Genomic DNA, 24,897 nt, shown 5'->3' on the forward strand with positions numbered 1-24,897 from the left:
ACACCCCCAAGTATTTAAGATTTAGCATAATCATAAAGAGCAATATGTCATCTGCATATAGGGCATTTCTGTCTTCTCCTGCACCCACCCATAGCCCTTGAATATCTTTAATAGCTCGTGCTAGGTAGGCTTACTAGGGGTTCGATGACAATGGCAAATAGAGTAGGAGACAATTATAGTAGCCTAACATATTTAATTAAATTTGGTCCTATACCAAAACTGTGTATTGTTTCCCACAAAATTGACCACTCCACAGAATCAAACACTGTAGCGGCGTAACAATGATGGAAGCATGGGCATCTTTACGAGGAACCTGCAGATGGGTAAATAGACACGTGAGGTTAATGGAATTGGACTTACTGGCAGAGCCATCTTAACAGCAGTGTAAGCCCCTGGGCACAGCAAAGCACTGGGCCCCCTACCCACCCTCCAGTGGTAGGGGTGGTCGGGTGCTATCAGTGGCAGCTTTGAGGGGGTGTTCTATCTTCCACTCAGCATTTAGGACCTGGGGCAGTAATTACTGCTAATTACTCCTTTACTGCACATGTGGGGCTCAACTGTAGAGGGGGCATTGGGCTGAATGAAGAAGCCTGGGTACATGACTTCCAAGGTAGTAGGGAGTGTTTAATACGTATGGGAGGGGTGGATAGTGGAGTGGACTTAATATTCATTATTTTCCAGTGGGAAGGCAGCTTGCTTGACTGCCGATATCTCAAGTTCCTGAAAATATATTTTTTAGCTTTGAATTGGATAAAAAAACCCAGAGAGTTCCACCTTACAGGTGGTACTGGGGACTTGGGGATCAGAGTTCAGGAGCCAGAGCAATTCACCAACGAAATCCTAAAACTGCATATTAGGCGTGTGGAGCTGGAGCAGGGACCAGCTGCTTGAAGGCCTACATCTCTGGTTCTGGGCATAGTAGAGACAAGCAGCCACTGTCCACCAAAAGGGGAGAGTCACAGCTTTTGGATTGTATCCTCATAAAAACTCTAAGTCAGACAGAACCTGAGATATCTGGCTGGGAAGAGCAATTAACAGGCTTGGATGGGGACCACTGCTTTCAAGTCAGATATCTTGGGTTCCCCAGGGCCGATTTACAAAAATCTGGTACCCCTGGAAAGAGGGGACCATCAGCTATCAGCCTAGGACCCTTATACTCCTGGGGCCCTTGGGCAAGAGCCCATTGAGCCCATATGAAAATATGGCCTTGCTTACTGGGCATAAATCCTGTTTGGTCGGGGTGAATAATTTGTGTAATAATTTGGATCAGTCTAGCAGCTAGAGCTTTGGCCAAAATTTTGATATCTGTGGGTAAGAGTGATATAGGATGATAGGAATCAGTATTTCTAGGATCCTTGTCAAGCTTAGGTATGACCATGATTAGTGCTTCCACCAAGGAAGAAGGAAGTAAATATTATTAAAAAATATGTGTAAAAAGCTTATGTAGATGGGACACAAACAAGTCTAATTGTTTTTTTATACGTCTCCGATGGAATCTCATCCAAACCTGAAGCTTTACCACCAGGAGATGTCTCAATAGCAGCTTTAATCTCGTCGGGAGTTAGAGAATCCAGGAAATCCCGGGCCTTAGTAGTTAAAGTAGGTAGAGATATATTGTGTAGAGAATCACTCGGCTCCAGTGCAGTACCGCGTAATCTGGTATTATAGAGCTGTTGGTAATGCGATACAAATTCAGATGCAATCTGCGGAGTTTGGACTAAGGCTGTGATGTCCGAACCCTGAAGTTCCACCACTGTACCAGCAAAGCACTCTACCCTGTGCAAGACTAGCCAAATAGTAACCCGGCCTATCTCCTGTGGCATACAGTGAATGAGAAGCATAAAAGAGTTTATATTGTGTTTCATCCATCAAATAATCTTTCCATGACTTTTGAGCGTTCAACCATACATTTTTAGAAGCACCTAATCAATCTTTTAAATAAACTAATTCGGAGTAAAAAAAAAAAAAGGCTTCTAATTCAGATTCCTGACGTTTATAGAAGGATTTATAGAGACCCTTTTAATCAGAGTCCCTCTAAGAAAAGATTTAAACGCATACCATAATACCGAAACCATAACTCCTTCGCTGTTGAGCTCAAAGAACTCCCGCCATGCAACCTCTAAATCCGAGACCGTGCCCATGCGTGTCAACCAGAAGGGATTAAACTTCCAACTTCCGTTGACATGACATGCATGTTTACTCAAAGGTTTAGGGGGACATTTACTAAGCAGTGATAAGAGCAGAAAAGTGAGCCAGAGAAGTTGCCCCATCAACCAATTAGTATCTCAGTATAATTTTATAGTATGCAAATTATAGATGTTACTTCACTGCTGATTGGTTGCCTTGGGCAACTTCTCCACTGGCTCGCTTCTCCGCTCTTATCACTGCTTAGTAAATGTCCCCCTTAATGTTCCACTACTTGTCATGTGACCTACTGCTATATAAACTGATTATTTAGTTTGGATTGGACCACATCAAATTTGCTGCACAGTAATTTGGGAAGTAAATAACCAAATTGTTAAAATCTGCAATCAAAAATTGTGATTGGTTTGCTAAAGATTGTAATGTGTTTGAGTACCCGTAGTCTCCACACATTGAACAGCGCTAACCTCCCATGTCTGAGAGATGCTTTGCCTGAATAAGTGATAGGTGCACCAGTGTTTTCCAACTTGGCATTCTTGCATGTCTCCTTGGCAAAAAAAATTAGATCATACTGTTATTAGTAAATTGAAATAACAAGTATATGAAAAATAAATGTGAAAGTAATTGCCACTGATATGTTTATTTACACTGAAGACTAATTTGTGTTGCCATGTGTTCATTTTTGTCAAAACTACCCCCCCTGCCCCCCCCCCTCACACACCCCTGCCCCCCCCCCCCCCCCTCGCACACACACACGCACACCCACCCAGCCACACCTCTTTATTTCAGGTAAATGCATGTCCTATAACTAATGTTATTCATGTGTGTTTCCCATGTACATTAGGCATTTTGGAATTCTTCCATCACCAGTTGAAGGACATAGTGGAATATGCAGAGCTGAAGACTGTGTGCTTTCAGAATCTGAGGGAAGTGGGCAATGCTCTTCTCTTCTGCCTCCTTATAGAACAAAGCCTGGTATGTACATCAGGTTGAGTCAGTGGGTCTAGCGGTGTTACATGTTGTCGGCGAATGAACCACTCTTTTTCCCATAATAGGGAACACACCTACTCTAAGCTCTTAATCATGTAAATAATCAAGCTGTAGTCTGCACATATGAAAAGATGAGGTCATGCAGTTCTGAAATCTCTGGTGTAATGTATAATAGCCAGAATTTGCAGTAGTGTAATGCATACAATTTTCTAGTGACATATCGGCATGGTGCAAGACCTTGGCCATGATGTTAGAACTTGGCATTTATATAATTGTTTTGTTACAGGTGTTTATACATATATAATAGTATCACTCGTGATATATTGTAAAATTCCCGATTTTTAGAAAAAGTCATAGTAGATGTATTAGAAGTAAATCCAAGAGTGAGACAATATCATGCCCACATGTTTAATGCTTTATTTATGCGTTAATCCCTAATGCAGCCAAACAATTTTATTTTTATTTTTTTTACTTGTGCCGTTCTGAAGATCTGGCCTACAGAAAAAATATCCTCCACTGTATACAGTACGCAGGACGTATTGCATGACATATGGCGAAATTAGGTTTTGTGAACAATGACTACCCTCACCCATGTGACTGAATGCTGGCAGAAAATGTTAACTTAAAGTATATTATATATTCTACTTACTAATTACAGGATGCGCCTCCAATATCTGAAAATCAGATACCAAGAATATTCCAAAATACAACAAAGCATTAAATTGTTTTGTGGGTGCCCACCGAAGTTATTCAATTGCATGTTGCCCATGCATGCCCCATGTGCATTCCCATTAAACCTGTCTAAAGTCCAGGTTAGGGCACTTACTCTCCTGTTTCACCACTAAAACTACATCGTTTTTGCACATTTCAGCTCTCACCTGAGGAGGCTGCAAGCTGAAATGTGTTTTTCCGGCTGCATATGTGCCTGAACAGAGCAACAATTGAATTGCTCTGTTGGGTGCCATCTAGTGGCAGCTGGGCGACTAACAATTGAATTGGCCCCTTAGCGTACGACTGAGATAGTAATACCTTTTTATTTCTCTTACATCCTAGAGGATACTGGGGTCCACATTAGTACCATGTGGTATAGACGGGTCCACTAGGAGCCATGGGCACTTTAAGAGTTTAATAGTGTGGGCTGGCTCCTCCCTCTATGCCCCTCCTACCAGACTCAGTTTAGAAAATGTGCCCGGAGGAGCCGGTCACGCTTAGGGGAAGCTCCTGCAGAGTTTTCTGCACTTGTTTTCTGTTTGTTATGTTCATGCAGGTCTGGTTGGCACCAGACTGCCTGCTTCGTGGGACTTAGGGGGAGGAACGGCCCAACCTCCCATAGGATTAATGGTCCCGTTCCCCACTGACAGTACACTGAGCTCCTGAGGGAACTACAGATATACACCTGGCGCCGTCATTAATCAAAGTAATAGCAGCTGGTCCCGAGGACTTAATCCCAAATCCTCAGAAATAGACAAAGAATAAATAAAACAGTGAGACCGCGCTACTACTTTGACAACAAATTTTATATATCAAAAATATGAACAATACAACATTAGTACACGTAAACCAGCCGGTTATAATTAATACATAATTTAAAATTAAAAAATTAAAAATTAAGACTATCTATAGCTGACTGTGAGCCAATCTCCAAACAACCAAAGTTTAGACACAAATTAATGTTAGTATATTCCTGTGTCTCCCAACACAACCTTAATTGTTAAATCTCAGTCTTATTCACTCTCAACTCGTAGTTGTTCCAACTTGAATTCCATGTGCAGAGATTAATGAATGGAGTTTTAGTGCAGCATACAGTTATTACCACAACGTTTAGTAATTCAGACACACATGAACAGCAGCATAGGATCCTTAATTGTATACCATGCGATACACTTGCTTTAAATACCTCTCCCCCATAGCTGTGAGGGTAATGAGGACTGGTAATCTTTTCTCCAGAGTCCCAAGCAGGGAATGCACTCCTGTTTATTCTTCCCTTAGCACTGGGGTAAGGATATGAAGTAGCCGGCCGGCTCAAAGTGGTGTGTCACCTGCAGGTAAAGGCAGCAGACTGCGGCAATAATGTCCCGTCCTTACACAGACTGCAGCAATAATGTCCCGTCCTTACAAACGCGTTTCTCCGCCTGTGGACCCTTATCGGCGGCTTCCTCAGTGAGGGAACTATTCGCAAGCCCCACCAAGGCGAGCGTACATTCCCGCAGCACGCCGCCACCCCTAACAGAGCCAGAAGTGAGAAGAGTGGTGAGTAGAAAGCCGGCGCCCCGGTTAGTGGGTCACCAGCGGTAATGGCGGCATAAGGGTATGGAGACGCAGCGCTGGCAGACAGGCTGCGGCTCTAGTTTTCAGAGGCATACTATGTGTGTTTCACTGTGAGGGGCGAGCTGAAGCCTTAAAATACAAAAAAAACCACATTGGCAGCAGCTTACAGGGGTTCTAACCCACTGTAAAGCACCGTATAAACCTCAGCCAGTATAAAAAATCGGGAAGACAGCGCGCCATTAAGGGGGCGGGGATTTCCTATGAGCGGATCCAGCGGCTCACCAGCGCCATTTTCCCTCTGCAGCTCTCACAGACTGCTACAGAAGCGCAGCTCCTCCACAAGGACTCCAGATTACCTCAGCGGTACCAGCGGGTCATAGCAAGGGGGGGGGGGGCAGTATAAGAGTACCGATACCCCATTAAGGCTACTAAAATCCCTTTTCCACTAGTGATGCGGGTCGCAACCGGGAGCCTGACACGGGTGCTACTCGGCTGCAACCCGCATAAGAGCCCCCTTTCCCACTGCACTCACCAACCTGACATATTGGCGGGTTGGTGATACTGCTGGTGATGCGGCAGTGGTGGCGCTAGGAGAGCTCCCAGCGCTGCCCTTCCATACACTGTGAGCGGGAGCCTTGTCACATCGACACGGCTTCCATGTACACTGCACAACTTACCGGGTTGAACTCGTGTTCAGCCCGGTAAGCTACTCGGGTAGGATTCCCGGATCACTTGATCCGGGTTTTTGCAGAGGGAACCGTTTCCACTAGCATAGAACACAGGTAAATGTGCGCCCCTGTGTTTTTTGAGCTAGTAGAAAAGGGGTATTAGTCTGTGACCCAGCTAGGCTTAAGCTTTAGCAAGAAGGGCGCTGTGTGGCTGGCTCCATCTTACTCTCTCTCTCCCTAGAAGGGCTCGGTGTGGGTTAACTGGGCTTAACCTTTTCTCCTGTGTGTGTATGTGTACCTCACACTACAATGTCTAAGGAGTTTGTTTCATGCACGGCAGAGTGTTTTTCTCTGACGTCCTAGTGGATGCTGGGAACTCTGTAAGGACCATGGGGAATAGCGGGCTCCGAAGGAGGCTGGGCACTCTAGAAAGATTTATGACTACCTGGTGTGCACTGGCTCCTCCCACTATGACCCTCCTCCAAGCCTCAGTTAGATCTTGTGCCCGGCCGAGGTTGGATGCACACTAGGGGCTCTCCTGAGCCCTTAGAAAGAAAGTATAGATTTAGGTTTTTTATTTTCAGTGAGACCTGCTGGCAACAGGCTCACTGCAGCGAGGGACTAAGGGGAGAAGAAGCGAACTCGCCTGCTTGCAGCCGGATTGGGCTTCTTAGGCTACTGGACACTATTAGCTCCAGAGGGATCGACCGCAGGCCCAGTCCTTGGTGTTCGGTCCCGGAGCCGCGCCGCCGTCCCCCTTACAGAGCCAGAAGCAAGAAGAGGTCCGGAAAAACGGCGGCAGAAGACATCAGTCTTCACCAAGGTAGCGCACAGCACTGCAGCTGTGCGCCATTGCTCCTCATACACACTTCACACTCCGGCCACTGAGGGTGCAGGGCGCTTGGGGGGGGCGCCCTGAGCAGCAATAAAAACACCTTGGCTGGCAAAAATACCACAATATATAGCCCCAGAGGCTATATATGTGGTAAATACCCCTGCCAGAATCCAGAAAAAAGCGGGAGAATAGGCCGCGGAAAAGGGGCGGAGCTATCTCCCTCAGACACACTGGCGCCATTTTCTCTTCACAGTGCAACTGGAAGAAAGCTCCCCAGGCTCTCCCCTGTAGTTTTCAGGCTCAAAGGGTAAAAAAGAGAGGGGGGGCACTAAATTTAGGCGCAATATTGTATATACAAGCAGCTATGGGGGAAAATTCACTCAGTTATAGTGTTAATCCCCTCATTATATAGCGCTCTGGTGTGTGCTGGCATACTCTCTCTCTCTGTCTCCCCAAAGAGCTTTGTGGGTCCTGTCCTCAGTCAGAGCATTCCCTGTGTGTGTGCGGTGTGTCGGTACAGCTGTGTCGACATGTTTGAGGAGGAGGCTTATATAGTGACGGAGCAGATGCCGATAAATGTGATGTCGCCCCCTGTGGGGCCGACACCAGAGTGGATGGTTAGGTAAAAGGTATTAACCGACAGTGTCAACTCCTTACATAAAAGGGTGGATGACGTAACAGCTGTGGGACAGCCGGCTTCTCAGCCCGTGCCTGCCCAGGCGTCTCAAAGGCCATCAGGGGCTCAAAAACGCCCGCTCATTCAGATGGCAGACACAGATGTCGACACGGAGTCTGACTCCAGTGTCGACAAGGTTGAGACATATACACAATCCACTAGGAACATCCGTGACTTGATCCCGGCAATAAAGAAAATGTGTTACACATTTCTGACATTAACCTCTAAAAATGGGGTTTTTATGTTTGGGGAGAAAAAGCAGGCAGTGTTTTGTTCCCCCATCAGATGAATGAATGAAGTGTGTGAAAAGCGTGGGTTCCCCCTGATAAGAAACTGGTAATTTCAAAAAAGTTACTGATGGCGTACCTTTTCCCGCCAGAGGATAAGTTACGCTGGGAGATATCCCCTAGGGTGGATAAGGCGCTCACACGGTTGTCAAAATAGGTGGCACTGCCGTTTTAGGAACGGCCGCTTTGAAGGTACCTGTTGATAAAAAGCAGGAGGCTATCCTGAAGTCTGTATTTACACACTCAGGTACTAGACTGAAACCTGCAGAGCGTGCTGCTGCAGCGTGGTCGGTGACCCTGTCAAACATACTAGTTTGCTAACATGAGAACATATTAAAGACGTCGTCTTATATATGAGGGATGCACAGAGGGATATTTTGCCGGCTGGCATCCAAAATGAATGTAATGTCCATTCTGTCATGAGGGTATTAGAGACCTGTCACTGGACAGGTGATGCTGACCTTAAAAGGCGCATAGAGATTCTGCCTTATAAGGGTGATGAATTATTTGGGGATGGTCTCTGGGACCTCGTATCCGCAGCAACAGCTGGGAAGAAATATTTTTACCTCAGTTTTCCTCACAGACTAAGAAAGCACTGTATTATCAGGTACAGTCCTTTCGGCTTCAGAAAAGCAAGCGGGTCAAAGGCGCTTCCTTTCTGTACAAAGACAAGGGAAGAGGGAAAAAGCTGCACCAGTCAGCCTGTTCCCAGAATCATAATTCTTCTCTCGCTTCCTCTGAGTCCACAGCATGACGCGGGGGCTCCACAGGTGTAGCCAGGTACGGTGGGGGGCCGTCTCAAAAATTGCAGCGATCAGTGGGCTCGCTCACAGGTGGATCCCTGTTTCATTCAAGTAGTATTTCAGGGGTACAAGCTGGAATTCGAGATGTCTTCCCCCCGCCGTTTCCTCAAATATGCCTTGCCGACAACTCCCTCAGGCAGGGAGGCTGTGCTAGAGGCAATTAATAAGCTGTATTCCCAGCAGGTAATACTTAAGGTGCCCCTACTTCAACAAGGACGGGGTTACTATTCCACACGGTTTGGGGTACCGAAACCGCATGGTTCGGTGTGACCCTTCTTTATATTTAAAATCCTTGAACACATGCAAAAAAAAAAATTCAAGTTCAAGATGGAATCGCTCAGGGCGGTTATTGCAAGCCTGGACGAGGGGGATTATATGGTATCCCGGGACATCAAGGATGCTTACCTGCATGTCCCTATTTACTATACTCGTCAGGAGTACCTCAGATTTGTGGTACAGGATTACCATTACCAAGTCCAGACTCTGCCGTTTGGACTGTACATGGCACCGAGGGTGTTACCAAGGTAATGGCCGGAATGATGATACTCCTTCGAAAAAGGGGAGTTTTAATTATCCCGTACTTGGACAATCTCCTTATAAGGGCGAGGTCCAAGGAGCAGTTGCTAGTCGGGGTAGCACTATTTTGGAAAGTGCTACAACAGCACGGTTGGATTCTAAACAGTCCAGAGTCACAGCTGGTTCCTACGACACGTCTACTGTTCCTGGGGATGGTTCTGGACACAGACCAGAAATAAGTGTTTCTCCCGGTGGAGAAAGCCAAGGAGCTGTCATCTCTAGTCAGAGACCTCCTGAAGCCAAAACAGTTATCGGTGCATCATTGCACGCGAGTCCTGGGAAAAATGTTAGCTTCCTACGAAGCAATCCCATTCGGCAGGTTCCATGCAAGAACTTTTCAGGGGGACCTGTTAGACAAGTGGTCCGGGTCGCATCTCCAGATGCATTAGGCTGATAACCCTGTCTCCAAGGACCAGGGTATCTCTACTGTAGTGGCTGCAGAGTGCCCATCTTCAAGAGGGCCGCAGGTTCGACATACAGGACTAGGTCCTAGTGACCATGGATGCCAGCCTTTGAGGCTGGGGGGCAGTCACACAGGGAAGAAACTTCCAGGGACTTTGGTCAAGTCAGGTGACTTCCCTACATAAATATTCTGGAACAGAGGGCCATTTACAATGCCCTGAGTCAGGCAAGGCCTCTGCTTCAAAACCAGCCGGTCCTGATCCAATCCGGCAACATCACGGCAGTCGCCCATGTAAACCAACAGGGCGGCACAAGAAGCAGGATGGCGATGGCAGAAGCCACAAGGATTCTCCGATGGGCGGAAAATCATGTGTTAGCACTGTCAGCAGTGTTCATTCCCGGAGTGGACAACTGGGAAGCAGATCTTCTCAGCAGACACGACTTCCACCCGAGAGTGTGGGGACTTCATCCAGAAGTCTTCCAAAGGATTGTACACCATTGGGAAAGGCCACAGGTGGACATGAAGGCGTCCCGCCTCAACAAAAAGCTATAAAAGATATTGCGCCAGGTCAAGGGACCTTCAGGCGATAGCTGTGGACGCTCTGGTAACACCGTGGGTGTACCAGTCGTTTTATGTGTTCCCCCCTCTGCCTCTCATACCAAAGGTACTGAGAATAATAAGAAGGCGAGGAGTAAGAACGATACTCGTGGTTCCGGATTGGCCAAGAAGAGCCTGGTACCCAGAACTTCAAGAAAATATATCAGAGGACCCATGGCCTCTGCCGCTCAGACAGGACCTGCTGCAGCAGGGGCCCTGTCTGTTCCAAGACTTACCGCGGCTACGTTTTGATGGCATGGCGGTTGAACGCCGGATCCTAAAGGAAAAGGGCATTCCGGAGGAAGTCATTCCTACGCTGATTCAAGCCAGGAAAGATGTAACTGCAAAACATTATCACCGCATATGGCGGAAATATGTTGCTTGGTGTGAGGCCAAAAGAGGCCCCAACAGAGGAATTTCAACTAGGTCGATTTCTGCATTTCCTACAAGCAGGAGTGTCTATGGGCCTAAAATTAGGCTCCATTAAGATACAGATCTCGGCTCTGTCGATTTTCTTCCAGAAAGCATTAGCTTCAGTACCTGAAGTTCAGACATTGTAAAAGGAGTGCTGCATATTCAGCCCCCGGTTGTGCCTCCAGTGGCACCTTGGGATCTCAACGTGGTGTTGAGTTTCTTAAAATCACATTGGTTTGAACCACTAAAAACCGTGGATCTAAAATATCTCACGTTGAAAGTGGTCATGTTATTGGCCTTGGTTTCGGCCAGGCGTGTATCAGAATTGGCGGCTTTGTCATATAAAAGTCCTTATCTGATTTTCCATATGGATAGGGCAGAATTGAGGACTCGTCCCCAGTTTCTCCCTAAGGTGGTATCAGCTTTTCACTTGAACCAACCTATTGTGGTGCCTGCGGCTACTAGGGACTTGGAGGATTCCAAGTTACTGGACGTAGTCAGGGCCTTGAAAAATTTATGTTTCCAGGACGGCTAGAGTCAGGAAAATTGACTCGCTATTTATCCTGTATGCACCCAACAGGCTGGGTGCTCCTGCTTCTAAGCAGACTATCGCTCGCTGGATCTGTGACACGATTCAGCAGGCGCATTCTGCGGCTGGACTGCCGCATCTTAAATCAGTGAAAGCCCATTCCACAGGGAAGGTGGGCTCATCTTGGGCGGCTGCCCGAGGGGTCTCGGCTTTACAACTTTGCCGAGCTGTTACTTGGTCAGGGGCAAACACGTTTGCAAAATTCTACAAAATTGATACCCTGGCTGAGGAGGACCTGGAGTTCTCTCATTCGGTGCTGCAGAGTCACCCGCACTCTCCCGCCCGTTTGGGAGCTTTGGTATAATCCCCATGGTCCTTACGGAGTTCCCAGCATCCACTAGGACGTCAGAGAAAATAAGATTTTACTCACCGGTAAATCTATTTCTCGTAGTCCGTAGTGGATGCTGGGCGCCCATCCCAAGTGCGGATTGTCTGCAATACTTGTATATAGTTATTGCCTAACTAAAGGGTTATTGTTGAGCCATCTGTTGAGAGGCTCAGTTATATTCATACTGTTAACTGGGTATAGTATCACGAGTTATACGGTGTGATTGGTGTGGCTGGTATGAGTCTTACCCGGGATTCAAAATCCTTCCTTATTATGTCAGCTCGTCCGGGCACAGTGTCCTAACTGAGGCTTGGAGGAGGGTCATAGTGGGAGGAGCCAGTGCACACCAGGTAGTCATAAATCTTTCTAGAGTGCCCAGCCTCCTTCGGAGCCCGCTATTCCCCATGGTCCTTACGGAGTTCCCAGCATCCACTACGGACTACGAGAAATAGATTTACCAGTGAGTAAAATCTTATTTTCTTCCCCAGGGAGATCACTACAATGTACTCAGGATAGTACTTATTCTCAGGCTAGTGGATCCGAACCAGCATGGTTGGATTCTCTAAAAGGGATTATCTCGAATATTTCTAATAAATTATCCCAGAATGAGAAAGAGATGCAATACTTAAGACAGTCTGTGGATGACCTGTTGAATTCAGTTCCCATACCAGCGTCTCAGACCCCTACCATTTGTCCACGAAAGCGTACACTGGCCCAGATCCTGCAGACTGGCACTGGTGATGACGTGTCAGATACAGAGGAGGGTGAGGTGGACTCAGTTGGGGGGGGAATGCAGCTCTGTCACGGGGTACAGGCTCTGACAGAAGTTATTAGAGACGTTCTGCAAATTCCTGATAAGGTGACAGAGGAGGATGAGGTGTTTTATTTTAACGTAAAAAAGAAATCCTCTGCTACTTTTCCTGCATCAAAAGAGTTGAGTTCTCTGTTTGAGGAAACCTGGGTTAATCCTGATAAAAAGTTTCAGATCCCTAAGAGATTACTCACATCCTTCCCTTTCCCTCAGAATGATAGAAAAAAATGGGAAAACCCACCGATTGACGCATCAGTATCTAGGTTGTCACGTAAGTTAGTCTTACCTGTCCCTGGGGCAACCTCCTAAAAGGACACGGCTGACCGCAAAATTGAGAGCACTCTCAAATCCCTGTACACAGCTGCTGGGGTTGCCCAGAGACCCACTATTGCTTGTGCATGAATCACTAGGGCCATTGCAAAATAGTCAGGTAATCTAATTGACGGGTTAGATTCCTTATCCGGGGGGAGATAGTTTTGCTCCTACAGCATATACAGGACTCTGCAAATTTTATGGTAGAGGCCATAAAAGAAATAGGATTGCTCAATGCACGCAAGACCTCCATGGCAGTGTCCGCACGCAGGGGCCTATGGCTACGCCAGTGGACTGCAGATGCGGATTCCAGGAAAGGCGTGGAAAACCTGCCATTTACAGGTGAGGCCCTGTTTGGAGCTGAACTAGATGCGTGGATTTCCAAGGCTACACCGGGTAAGTTTACATACCTTCCTTCAGCAGCCCCCCCCAGCTAGGAAAACCTACACTGCTCCAACGCTGCAGTCCTTTCGGATGGCAAAATTAAAAAATAAAACCAAAGGTTCTTCTACGGCCTTCAAAGGCAATAGAGGTAAACCCAGAAAACCAGCAACTGCAGGTTCACAGGAACAGAACTCTGGTTCTGCTTCCTCTAAGCCTTCAGCATGGAAGACCAGCAGGTGGGAGCCCGATTAAGATATTCCATTCACATATGGGCAACATCATGCCAGGATCCCTGGGTCTAAGATCTTATCGCCCAGGGCTACAGGCTGGAGTTTCAGGAACTCCCACCTCACAGATTCTTCAAATCAGGCTTACCAGCTTCTCCAGAAGCAAGTATGACTTTACAGAAAGCAATTCACAAACTGGTACAGACTCGGGTCATTGTTCCAGTTCCACGTCAACTGCAAAACAAGGGTTATTATTCCAACCTGTTTGTGGTACCGAAACCGGACGGTTTGGTAAAGCCCATTTTAAAACTCAAGTCGTTGAACCCGTACCTACGGGTGTTCAGATTCAAGATGGAGTCTCTGAGAGCAGTGATCTCAGGTCTTGAGGAGGGGGAGTTCTCTGTGTCTCTGGATATCAAGGATGCGTACCTTCATATTCCGATTTGGCCGCCTCATCAGGCTTATCTGAGGTTTGCATTACAGAACTGTCACTACCAGTTCCAGGCCCTGCCATTTGGCCTCTCCACGGCACCGAGGGTGTTCACCAAGGTAATGAGATGTTTTTCCTCCGCAAACAAGGAGTGAACACAATACCGTACCTGGACGATCTGCTGATAAAAGCGCCATCCAGGGAGAGGTTGTTGGACAACATTGCCTTATCAACCCGACTACTCCAGGGTGGATTTTGAACCTACCAAAATCTCATTTGGAACCAACACGGAGGTTTCCGTTATTGAGAATGATACTGGAATCGGAGGTACAGAAGGTATTCCTTCCTTTAGACAAGGCATTGGTAATCCAGTCGATGGTACGGGATGTTCTACAACCAACCTGGATATCTGTGCATCTATGCATTCGCATCCTGGGGAAGATGGTAGCCTCTTACGAGGCTGTACAATACGGAAAGGATTCACGCAAGGCCCTTCTAGCTGGATCTGTTGGACAAGTGGCCCTGATCGCATCTTCACATGCACCAGAGAATCAGTCTGTCGCCAAAAGCCAGGCATTCTCTTCTGTGGTGGCTTCAGACTTCTCACCTGACCGAGGGCCGGAGGTTTGGGATTCAAAATTGGATTCTGCTAACCACAGACACAAGCCTCAGAGGTTGGGGAGCAGTCACCCAAGGAGAACACTTCCAAGGAAAATGGTCAAGTCAGGAGATCATCATTTCAATCAACATTCTGGAACTAAGGGCCATATACAACGCCCTTCTACAGGCATCACATCTTTTTCAAGATCACGCCATTCAGATTCAGTCGGACAATGTGATGTCGGTAACGTACATAAACCGACAGGGAGGAACGAAGAGAAGAGCAGCAATGTCAGAGGTGTCAAGGATTCTCCTCTGGGCGGAAAGACGTGCTGTGGTGTTGTCGGCAATCTTCATTCCGGGAGTTGACAACTGGGAAGCAGACTTCCTCAGTAGACATGACCTCCACCCAGGAGAGTGGGGCCTTCACCCAGAGGTGTTCGGGTGCTTGACACGTCAGTGAGGAATGCCACAAATCGACATGATGGCATCTCGTTTCAACAAGTCGCTGAAGTGGTATTATTCCAGGTCGAGAGACCCACAAGCAGTGGCGGTGGATGATCTGGTGACTCCTTGGGTCTACCAGATGGTGTACGTGTTTCCACCACTTTCATTGATCCCAACAATTCTAAAAAAAATAAAAAGGGAAAAGGTTCAAGTTATTCTCATTGCTTCGGACTGGCCAAGAAGGGCCTGGTACGCGGATCTACTGGAGATTCTCCTAGAGAACCCGTGGCCTCTACCTCTTCGCGAGGATCTTCTACAACAGGGGTCGGTCGTCTATCAAGACTTACCACGGCTACGTTTGACGGTGTGGAGGTTGAGCGTCAAATTCTAGACTGGAAAGGTATCACGGATATAGTTATTCCAACCTTGATCCAAGCCAGAAAGGGGGTAACGTCTAAACATTACCACCGTATTTTGAAAAAATACGTCTCTTGGTGTGAGCACAGGAATTTTCCTGCCGTTGATTTTCAACTGGGACGTTTCCTCCTTTTTCTGCAGTCGGATGTGGGCCTATGTTTGGGCTCCATAAAAGTCAAGATTTTGGCCTTATCCATTTTCTTCCAGAAACAATTGGCTTCTCTCCCGGAGGTTCAGACATTTTTGAAGGGTGTTCTGCACATCCAACCGCCCTTTGTGCCTCCTACGGCACCTTGGGATCTCAACGTGGTGTTGCAGTTCCTGCAATCGGAATAGTTTGAGCCTTTACAGGAGGTTGACGTAAAGTTTCTTACGTGGAAGACCGTCACACTGTTGGCCTTGGCTTCAGCAAGACGTGTGTCGGAGCTGGGGGCGTTGTCTCACAAGAGCCCCTATTTGATTTTTCATGAAGATAGAGCTGAACTCAGAACTCGGCAGCAATTTCTTCCTAAGGTGGTGTATGCGTTTCATATCAACCAACCTATTGTGGTTCCGGTGGTTACAGACACCTCTGCTACTTCAAAGTTCTTGGATGTTGTGAGGGCTTTGAAGATTTATGTGAAGCGGACAGCTCGTCACAGAAAATCTGACTCGCTGTTTCTTCTCTATGATCCCAATAAAATTGTGTGTCCTGCTTCAAAGCAGTCTATTGCTCGCTGGATCAGGCTTACTATCCAGCATGTTTATTCTACGGCAGGCTTGCCATTTCCAAGATCTGTACAGGTCGTGGGTTCTTCCTGGGCAGCTGCCCAGGGTGTCTCTGCTTTACAGCTCTACTTGGTCAGGTTCGAACATGTTTACTAAGTTCTACAAGTTCGATACTTTAGCATCCGAGGACCTTCAGTTTGGTACATCTGTTCTGCAGGAACTTTAGCTTTCTTCCACTTGGTTTGGGAGCTGTGGTACATCCCCATGGTACTAATGTGGACCCCAGTATCCTCTAGGACGTAAGAGAAAATAGAATTTTAATTACCTACCGGTAAATCCCTTTCTCGTAGTCCGTAGAGGATACTGAGTGCCCGCCCAGTGCTTCGTGTATTCCTGCACTGTTACTTGGATAAGTATTGTTTGTTCAGCTGTTGCTGTTCCTGGTTTGAAGTTTGCTTAGCATGGCTTTCATCTAGTTGTGTGTGCTGGTTCGGAATCTCACCACTATCTTTTCTATCCTTCTCTCGAAGTATGTCCGTCTCCTCGGGCACAGCTTCTTAGACTGAGCCTGGTAGGAGGGGCATAGAGGGAGGAGCCAGCCCACACTATCAAAGTCTTAAAGTGCCCATGGTACTAATGTGGACCCCAGTATCCTCTACGGACTACGAGAAAAGGATTTACCGGTAGGTAAGTAACATCCTATTTTTTCTTATGTTCAATGTACACCAACTGTTTGATACTCAAAATTATGAAAAATATTTTATGAAACAATCTCAAGGCTATGTGTATATGAACCGTAAATGAATATCGTTAAGGTACGCAAATATTCCAAACTACAGAAACATCCGATATCAAAAATCCTTCTGGTCCCAAGCATTTTTGATATGGGAATCTTGACATAGCATGAAAAATGCTAAGCAAAACTTTCAAAAATATGATTAATGCAACCCTGAAATGTTACCCAAAACCTAATCATCCAGTGCCCTTGAGTCTAGGTGTTCCGCATAATTATGTTCCATATATGGAACTTAAAGGCCTCAAAGCAAAAAGAATCTCCATTTCCTGACCAGACATGCAAAATCTCCTGAACCATAAGGACTAGGGACTTAAAATTTGGACAGTAGCTTATTTTTGTGACGTAGGCACCCACTAAGAAGGGATATTTCAAAATTCCACCCACAATTGATAGCCAGCAACTGCTTATCTGCTATGTAAAGGTTACTGATCTATCTCCCAGTGACCTTAAGTGTTGTGCGAAAATCTTTACCTTTTAACTCAAAGGAGGAGCCCTAAGGAGAGCGAAAAGATAAGCAAGGAGACCTATGGCCCTTTGTAATAGTCAGCCTATCCCTGCAAGCCTTACATATTTAACATGCAGCGGGCGTAGCTTGGCCTGTCGTCCCAGCATTTACAGCACTGAACAGGGCAGCATCAGAGGCAGGATGGGGCAGAGAAGGAGGCTAATTATTCTCCTCAGTGCCAGCCTTTTGACAGCATCAATCCGGGGAAGGCCCGCCTGGAGGTGTGGCCTGACAAACATTGGCAGCAGCTGGCGGAGCATGTCCTGTTGTAAGTCTAATTGCTGATCTTCTGTAATATACTAACCAGTTAACTTTCGATATTTCACGTTGTCCAGAATATAAGACACAGAGACTACAGATTCAAGTACAACAAAATTTATTTTCATCTCTTTGTGATAAAACTTGAAATTCTGTAGCGAAGTACGGGTATTCAGCTAGTGCAGAGGTTCTCAAATTAGTTATTAGTATTAGTTACATCCATGTTTCAGCACAGATGGTTAAATCAAATTGACTGAGGTACTAATTGGCCAAGCATTGATAAACTTAAAACCAGGACTGTTGGGGTGCTTTGAGGGCAGCGTTTGAGAACCTCTGACCTAGTGTGTGTGTGTGTGTGTGTGTGTGTGTGTGTGTGTGTGTGTGTGTGTGTATGTATGTATGTGTGTGTATGTATATATATATATATATATATATTTATTTCTCTTACGTCCTAGTGGATGCTGGGGACTCCGTAAGGACCATGGGGAATAGACGGGCTCCGCAGGAGACTGGGCACTCTAAGAAAGATTTAGTACTACTGGTGTGCACTGGCTCCTCCCTCTATGCCCCTCCTCCAGACCTCAGTTAGAATCTGTGCCCGGACAGAGCTGGGTGCATTTTAGTGAGCACTCCTGAGCTTGCTAATAAGAAAGTATTTTAGTTAGGTTTTTTATTTTCAGAGAGCTTCTGCTGGCAACATACTCTCTGCTACGTGGGACTGAGGGGAGAGAAGCAAACCTACTAACACTGCGGCTAGGTTGCGCTTCTTAGGCTACTGGACACCATTAGCTCCAGAAGGATCGAACACAGGAACCTAACCTTGGTCGTCCGTTCCCGAAGCCGCGCCGCCGTCCCCCTAGCAGAGCCAGAAGACAGAAGCCGGCGGGTTGAAGCAAGAAGACGTCAAAATCGGCGGCAGAAGACTCCTGTCTTCATATGAGGTAGCGCACAGCACTGCAGCTGTGCGCCATTGCGCCGACACTAACCCACACACTCCGGTCACTGTAGGGTGCAGGGGGGGGGGGGGCGCCCTGGGCAGCAATTGATTACCTCCTGGCAAAAGCAGCATATATACAGCTGGGCACTGTAATATGCATGAGCCCCCGCCATTAATTTTACACAAAATCGCAGGACAGAAGCCCGCCGCTGAGGGGGCGGGGCCTTCTTCCTCAGCACTCACCAGCGCCATTTTCTCTCCACAGCTCCGCTGAGGGGAAGCTCCCCAGGCTCTCCCCTGCAGACTCACGGTAGAAAGAGGGTAAAAAGAGAGGGGGGGCACATAAATTTTGCGCATTAATCATATATACAGCAGCTACTGGGTAAACACTAAGTTACTGTGTGATTCCTGGGTCATATAGCGCTGGGGTGTGTGCTGGCATACTCTCTCTCTGTCTCTCCAAAAGGCCTTGTGGGGGTCCTGTCCTCATATAGAGCATCCCCTGTGTGTGTGGTGTGTCGGTACGCGTGTGTCGACATGTTTGACGAGGAGGGCTATGTGGAGGCAGAGCGAGTGCAGATGAATGACTTGTCTCCGCCGACGGCGCCGACACCTGATTGGATGGATATGTGGAAGGTGTTAAATGATAATGTAAACTCCTTGCATAAAAGGTTGGATAAAGCTGATGCATTGGGACAGTCGGGGTCTCAGCCCATGCCTGATCCTACAGCGCAGAGGCCGTCAGGGTCTCAGAAGCGCCCACTATCCAAAATTGTTGACACAGATATCGACACGGATTCTGACTCCAGTGTCGATGACGAAGATGCAAAATTGCAGCCTAAAATGGCTAAAGCCATCCACTACATGATTATAGCAATGAAGGATGTATTGCACATATCAGAGGTAAACCCTGTCCCTGACAAGAGGGTTTATATGTATGGGGAGAAAAAGCAAGAGGCGACTTTTCCCCCTTCACATGAGTTAAATGAGTTATGTGAAAAAGCGTGGGATTCCCCCGATAGGAAAGTGCTGATTTCCAAAAGGTTACTTATGGCATACCCTTTCCCGCCAACGGACAGGTTACGCTGGGAATCCTCCCCTAGGGTAGATAAAGCTCAGACACGTTTATCTAAGAAGGTGGCCCTGCCGTCACAGGATACGGCCACCCTAAAGGATCCTGCCGATAGGAAGCAGGAAAGTATCCTGAAGTCTGTTTATACACTTTCAGGTACTCTACTGAGGCCGGCAATTGCGTCGGCCTGGATGTGTAGTGCTGTAGCAGCATGGACAGATAATCTGTCTGAGGAACTGGATACCTTAGACAAGGATACCATTTTACTGACCCTGGGGCATATAAAAGACGCTGTCCTATATATGAGGGATGCCCAGAGGGACATTTGCCTACTGGGCTCTAGAATAAATGCAATGTCAATTTCTGCCAGAAGGGTCCTGTGGACTCTGCAATGGACAGGTGATGCCGACTCCAAAAAGCACATGGAGGTTTTACCTTACAAGGGTGAGGAATTGTTTGGGGACGGTCTCTCGGACCTAGTTTCCACAGCTACGGCTGGGAAGTCAAATTTTTTGCCATATATTACCTCACAGCCTAAGAAAGCACCGTATTACCAAATGCAGTCATTTCGATCACAAAGAAGCAAGAAGGTCAGAGGTGCGTCCTTTCTTGCCAGAGGCAGGGGTAGAGGAAAGAAACTGCACCATACAGCTAGTTCCCAGGAACAGAAGTCCTCCCCGGCTTCCACTAAATCCACCGCATGACGCTGGGGCTCCACAGGTGGAGCCAGGAGCGGTGGGGGCGCGTCTCCGAAATTTCAGCCACCAGTGGGTTCGCTCACAGGTGGATCCCTGGGCTATACAGATTGTGTCTCAGGGATACAAGCTGGAATTCGAAGTGATGCCCCCTCACCGTTACCTCATATCGGCCCTGCCAGCTTCCCCCCTGGAACGGGAAGTAGTGTTAGCGGCAATTCACAAGTTATATCTCCAGCAGGTGGTGATAAAGGTTCACCTCCTTCAACAGGGAAGGGGATACTATTCCACAATGTTTGTGGTACCAAAACCGGACGGTCCGGTCAGACCCATATTGAATTTAAAGTCCCTGAACATTTATCTGAAAAGATTCAAGTTCAAAATGGAATCGCTCAGAGCGGTCATTGCAAGCCTGGAAGAGGGGGATTTTATGGTGTCTCTGGACATCAAGGATGCTTACTTGCATGTCCCCATTTATCCACCTCATCAGGAGTACCTCAGATTTGTGGTACAGGACTGTCATTACCAATTCCAGCTGTTGCCGTTTGGGCTCTCCACGGCACCGAGAATATTTACCAAGGTAATGGCGGAAATGATGGTGATCCTGAGAAAGCAAGGAGTCACAGTTATCCCATACTTGGACGATCTCCTCATAAAGGCGAGGTCCAGAGAGCAGTTGCTGATCAGCGTAGCACACTCTCAGGAAGTGTTGCAGCAGCATGGCTGGATTCTGAATATCCCAAAGTCGCAGCTTATTCCTACGACGCGTCTGCCCTTTCTGGGCATGATTCTGGACACAGACCAGAAGAAGGTGTTTCTCCCGGCGGAGAAGGCTCAGGAGCTCGTGACTCTAGTCAGAGACCTCTTAAAACCGAAATAGGTGTCGGTGCATCACTGCACGCGAGTCCTGGGAAAGATGGTGGCAGCGTACGAAGCCATTCCCTTCGGCAGGTTCCATGCGAGTGTTCACCTTCTCGAGGGCCGCAGGTTCGGCATACAGGACTGGGTCCTGGTGACCACGGATGCGAGCCTCCGAGGATGGGGGGCAGTCACTCAGGGAAGAAACTTCCAAGGGTTGTGGTCAAGTCAGGAGGCTTGTCTGCACATAAATATCCTGGAACTAAGGGCCATATACAACGCCCTGAGTCAAGCGGAGCCTCTGCTTCGCAACCAAGCGGTGCTGATTCAGTCAGACAACATCACCGCAGTGGCTCATGTAAACCGCCAGGGCGGCACAAGAAGCAGAGTGGCGATGGCGGAAGCCACCAGGATTCTTTGTTGGGCGGAGAATCACGTGCAAGCACTGTCAGCAGTGTTCATTCCGGGAGTGGACAACTGGGAAGCAGACTTCCTCAGCAGGCATGACCTCCACCCGGGAGAGTGGGGACTTCATCTCGAAGTCTTCACTCAGATTACAAATCGATGGGAACTGCCACAGGTGAACATGATGGCGTCCCGTCTCAACAAAAAGCTACAAAGGTATTGCGCCAGGTCAAGAGACCCTCAGGCGATAGCTGTGGGCGCACTAGTAACACCATGGGTGTTCCAGTCGGTCTATGTGTTTCCTCCTCTTCCTCTCATACCCAAGGTGCTGAGAATCGTAAGAAAAAGAGGAGTGAGAACAATACTCATTGTTCCGGATTGGCCAAGAAGGACTTGGTACCCGGAACTGCAAGAATTGCTCACAGAGGACCCATGGCCTCTGCCTCTCAGACAGGACCTGTTGCAACAGGGGCCCTGTCTGTTCCAAGACTTACCGCGGCTGCGTTTGACGGCATGGCGGTTGAACGCAGGATCCTAGCGGAAAAAGGCATTCCGGATGAAGTTATTCCTACGCTGATAAAGGCTAGGAAGGACGTGACAGCAAAACACTATCACCGTATATGGCGAAAATATGTGGCCTGGTGTGAGGCCAGGAAGGCCCCTACAGAGGAATTCCAGCTGGGCCGGTTTCTGCACTTCCTACAGTCTGGAGTGACTATGGGCTTGAAGTTGGGGTCCATAAAGGTCCAGATTTCGGCCCTATCCATTTTCTTTCAAAAGGAACTGGCTTCTCTTCCTGAAGTTCAGACGTTTGTAAAGGGAGTGCTGCATATTCAGCCCCCTTTTGTGCCACCAGTGGCACCTTGGGATCTTAACGTGGTGTTGAGTTTCCTGAAATCTCACTGGTTTGAGCCACTTAAGACCGTGGAGTTAAAATATCTCACGTGGAAAGTGGTCATGCTATTGGCCTTAGCTTCGGCTAGGCGTGTGTCAGAATTGGCGGCTTTGTCATGTAAAAGCCCCTATCTGGTTTTCCATATGGACAGGGCAGAATTACGGACTCGTCCGCAATTTCTGCCGAAGGTGGTGTCCTCTTTTCATTTGAACTAATCTATTGTGGTGCCTACGGCTACTCGTGACTTGGAGGATTCCAAGTTGCTTGATGTAGTCAGGGCTTTGAAGATCTATGTAGCCAGGACGGCTGGAGTCAGGAAGACTGACTCGCTGTTTATCCTGTATGCACCCAACAAGCTGGGTGCTCCTGCTTCAAAGCAAACCATTGCTCGCTGGATCTGTAGCACGATTCAGCAGGCTCATTCTGCGGCTGGATTGCCGCATCCAAAATCAGTGAAAGCCCATTCCACAAGGAAAGTGGGCTCTTCTTGGGCGGCTGCCCGAGGGGTCTCGGCATTACAGCTTTGCCGAGCAGCTACTTGGTCTGGTTCAAACACATTTGCTAAGTTCTACAAGTTTGATACCCTGGCTGAGGAGGACCTTGTGTTTGCCCATTCGGTGCTGCAGAGTCATCCGCACTCTCCCGCCCGTTTGGGAGCTTTGGTATAATCCCCATGGTCCTTATGGAGTCCCCAGCATCCACTAGAACATTAGAGAAAATAAGATTTTACTCACCGGTAAATCTATTTCTCGTAGTCCGTAGTGGATGCTGGGCGCCCGTCCCAAGTGCGGACTTTCTGCAATACGTGTATATAGTTATTGCTTAATAAAGGGTTATGTTATGTTGGCATCCATTGTTTGATACTCCGTTGTTGTTCATACTGTTGACTGGGTAAGTTTATCACAAGTTATACGGTGTGATTGGTGTGGCTGGTATGAGTCTTAGCCTGGATTCCAATATCCTTTCCTTGTAATGTCAGCTCTTCCGGGCACAGTTTCCTTAACTGAGGTCTGGAGGAGGGGCATAGAGGGAGGAGCCAGTGCACACCAGTAGTCCTAAATCTTTCTAGAGTGCCCAGTCTCCTGCGGAGCCCGTCTATTCCCCATGGTCCTTACGGAGTCCCCAGCATCCACTACGGACTACGAGAAATAGATTTACCGGTGAGTAACATCATATATATATATATATATAATGTGTGTGTGTATGTGTGTGTATATATATATATATATATATGTGTGTGTGTGTGTGTGTGTGTGTGTGTGTATGTGTATATATATATATATATATATATATATATATATAATCTATAGCTATACGTTCGTAGGTGCGGCACTCAGTTCAAAAAGTAGTCCACAGACAAAAATTAAGTTTAGCAACGTTTCAGTGCTTTATTGCACTTTCATCAGGTTATCATAAGATAAAAACCAAACACATACCTTTATACCAATCACCCAGGTGCAAGGTTGGATCAGGAATACCGCCCGGAGTCCCATCCCGGAAACTGTGAGGACATGATGTAACCGCGACAGCAAACATCCCATCACCATTACAACATATAAACATAGAAACTGCGTAAAATGAAAAAAAATACAAATGCTTTGATAATGCTGATTATCTAACAGGAATGAAAGCTATACCTTATACACACTTAGAATACACTTTACCATGGGGCCGCTAAACCTAGTACACACGCTACGTACTTTATACACTGTTTGCGTACGGAGTCCCGTATCACTGTACGGACTTAGCGTACAAACGCCGCGCTGGGGGTACAAAGTACACACAGCGCGCACACACCCAGAGATGCACTTTAAACCTTTACTGTAATGCAATGCAATGCTATTACACTTTAAACCTTATGCAGCAATGCAGTGTGATGCTATTACACTTTAAACCTTAGCAGGGAAAGAAATACACGACACCAGTCTGTAGTTAAACCACTGGGTTCCGACACCACAGCGTATTATTGCTGAAAGGGGGTTACAATACAAACAATACAATATAACAGAGTAAATGGCTACATTCAATGGTGAGTGGACAAGCTTGCACAACCCGGCCGGTCCCCGGTCATCTGATAGATAACTTTGTGAGTCTTGTGTGTGACCAGGCTGCAGCAGGCTTTATTTATACAATTCTTCCAAAAGCAATACAATGGATACTGTAATCCCTTTGTCCATTGGACACAGGAATGCACTTTTACAGTACAGGAGAGATCATAGGTCGATTTGAATAGGTAGGCAATGTCTTTCCCAACTGCTCTTGTGGTGGTCTCCTCTGGATTCCCGCCACATACATAATGTACAGTAAATATAGTTTATCTCTATATTCTGCTCCTGCACATAACTATCCGCAGGAACATGCGATCTTCCTCAAACCAACACCGGAATGTTTCCCTTAAAATACCCTACAGCTGGATATCAAACACCACCTTGTAACCTTGTTCTGTCCCCTCCTATCCTGTAAAGGTGAATCCCTTTGTTCTGTTACCATTTAAACTAATGTTAATTTCTGATGTGGTGCTAGGAGACGATGTGTACATTGTGCACTATTTGGATTAAATATGT

General features: G+C 47.2%; 1 protein-coding gene across 6 annotated transcripts in view; it reads left to right on the forward strand.

The window, feature by feature from the left end:
- Window positions 1-24,897, forward strand: part of CYFIP1 (cytoplasmic FMR1 interacting protein 1) — a 414,017-nt gene that overhangs the window by 362,371 nt on the left and 26,749 nt on the right. For all 6 annotated transcript variants that reach the window (XM_063953279.1, XM_063953277.1, XM_063953278.1 and 3 more), the window contains exon 26: window positions 2,987-3,117. In XM_063953279.1, coding sequence (XP_063809349.1) covers window positions 2,987-3,117 — 131 coding nt within the window. The remainder of the gene's footprint in view (window positions 1-2,986; window positions 3,118-24,897) is intronic.

Source organism: Pseudophryne corroboree, chromosome 2 (genome assembly GCF_028390025.1).
Source record: "Pseudophryne corroboree isolate aPseCor3 chromosome 2, aPseCor3.hap2, whole genome shotgun sequence".
NCBI lineage: Eukaryota > Metazoa > Chordata > Amphibia > Anura > Myobatrachidae > Pseudophryne > Pseudophryne corroboree.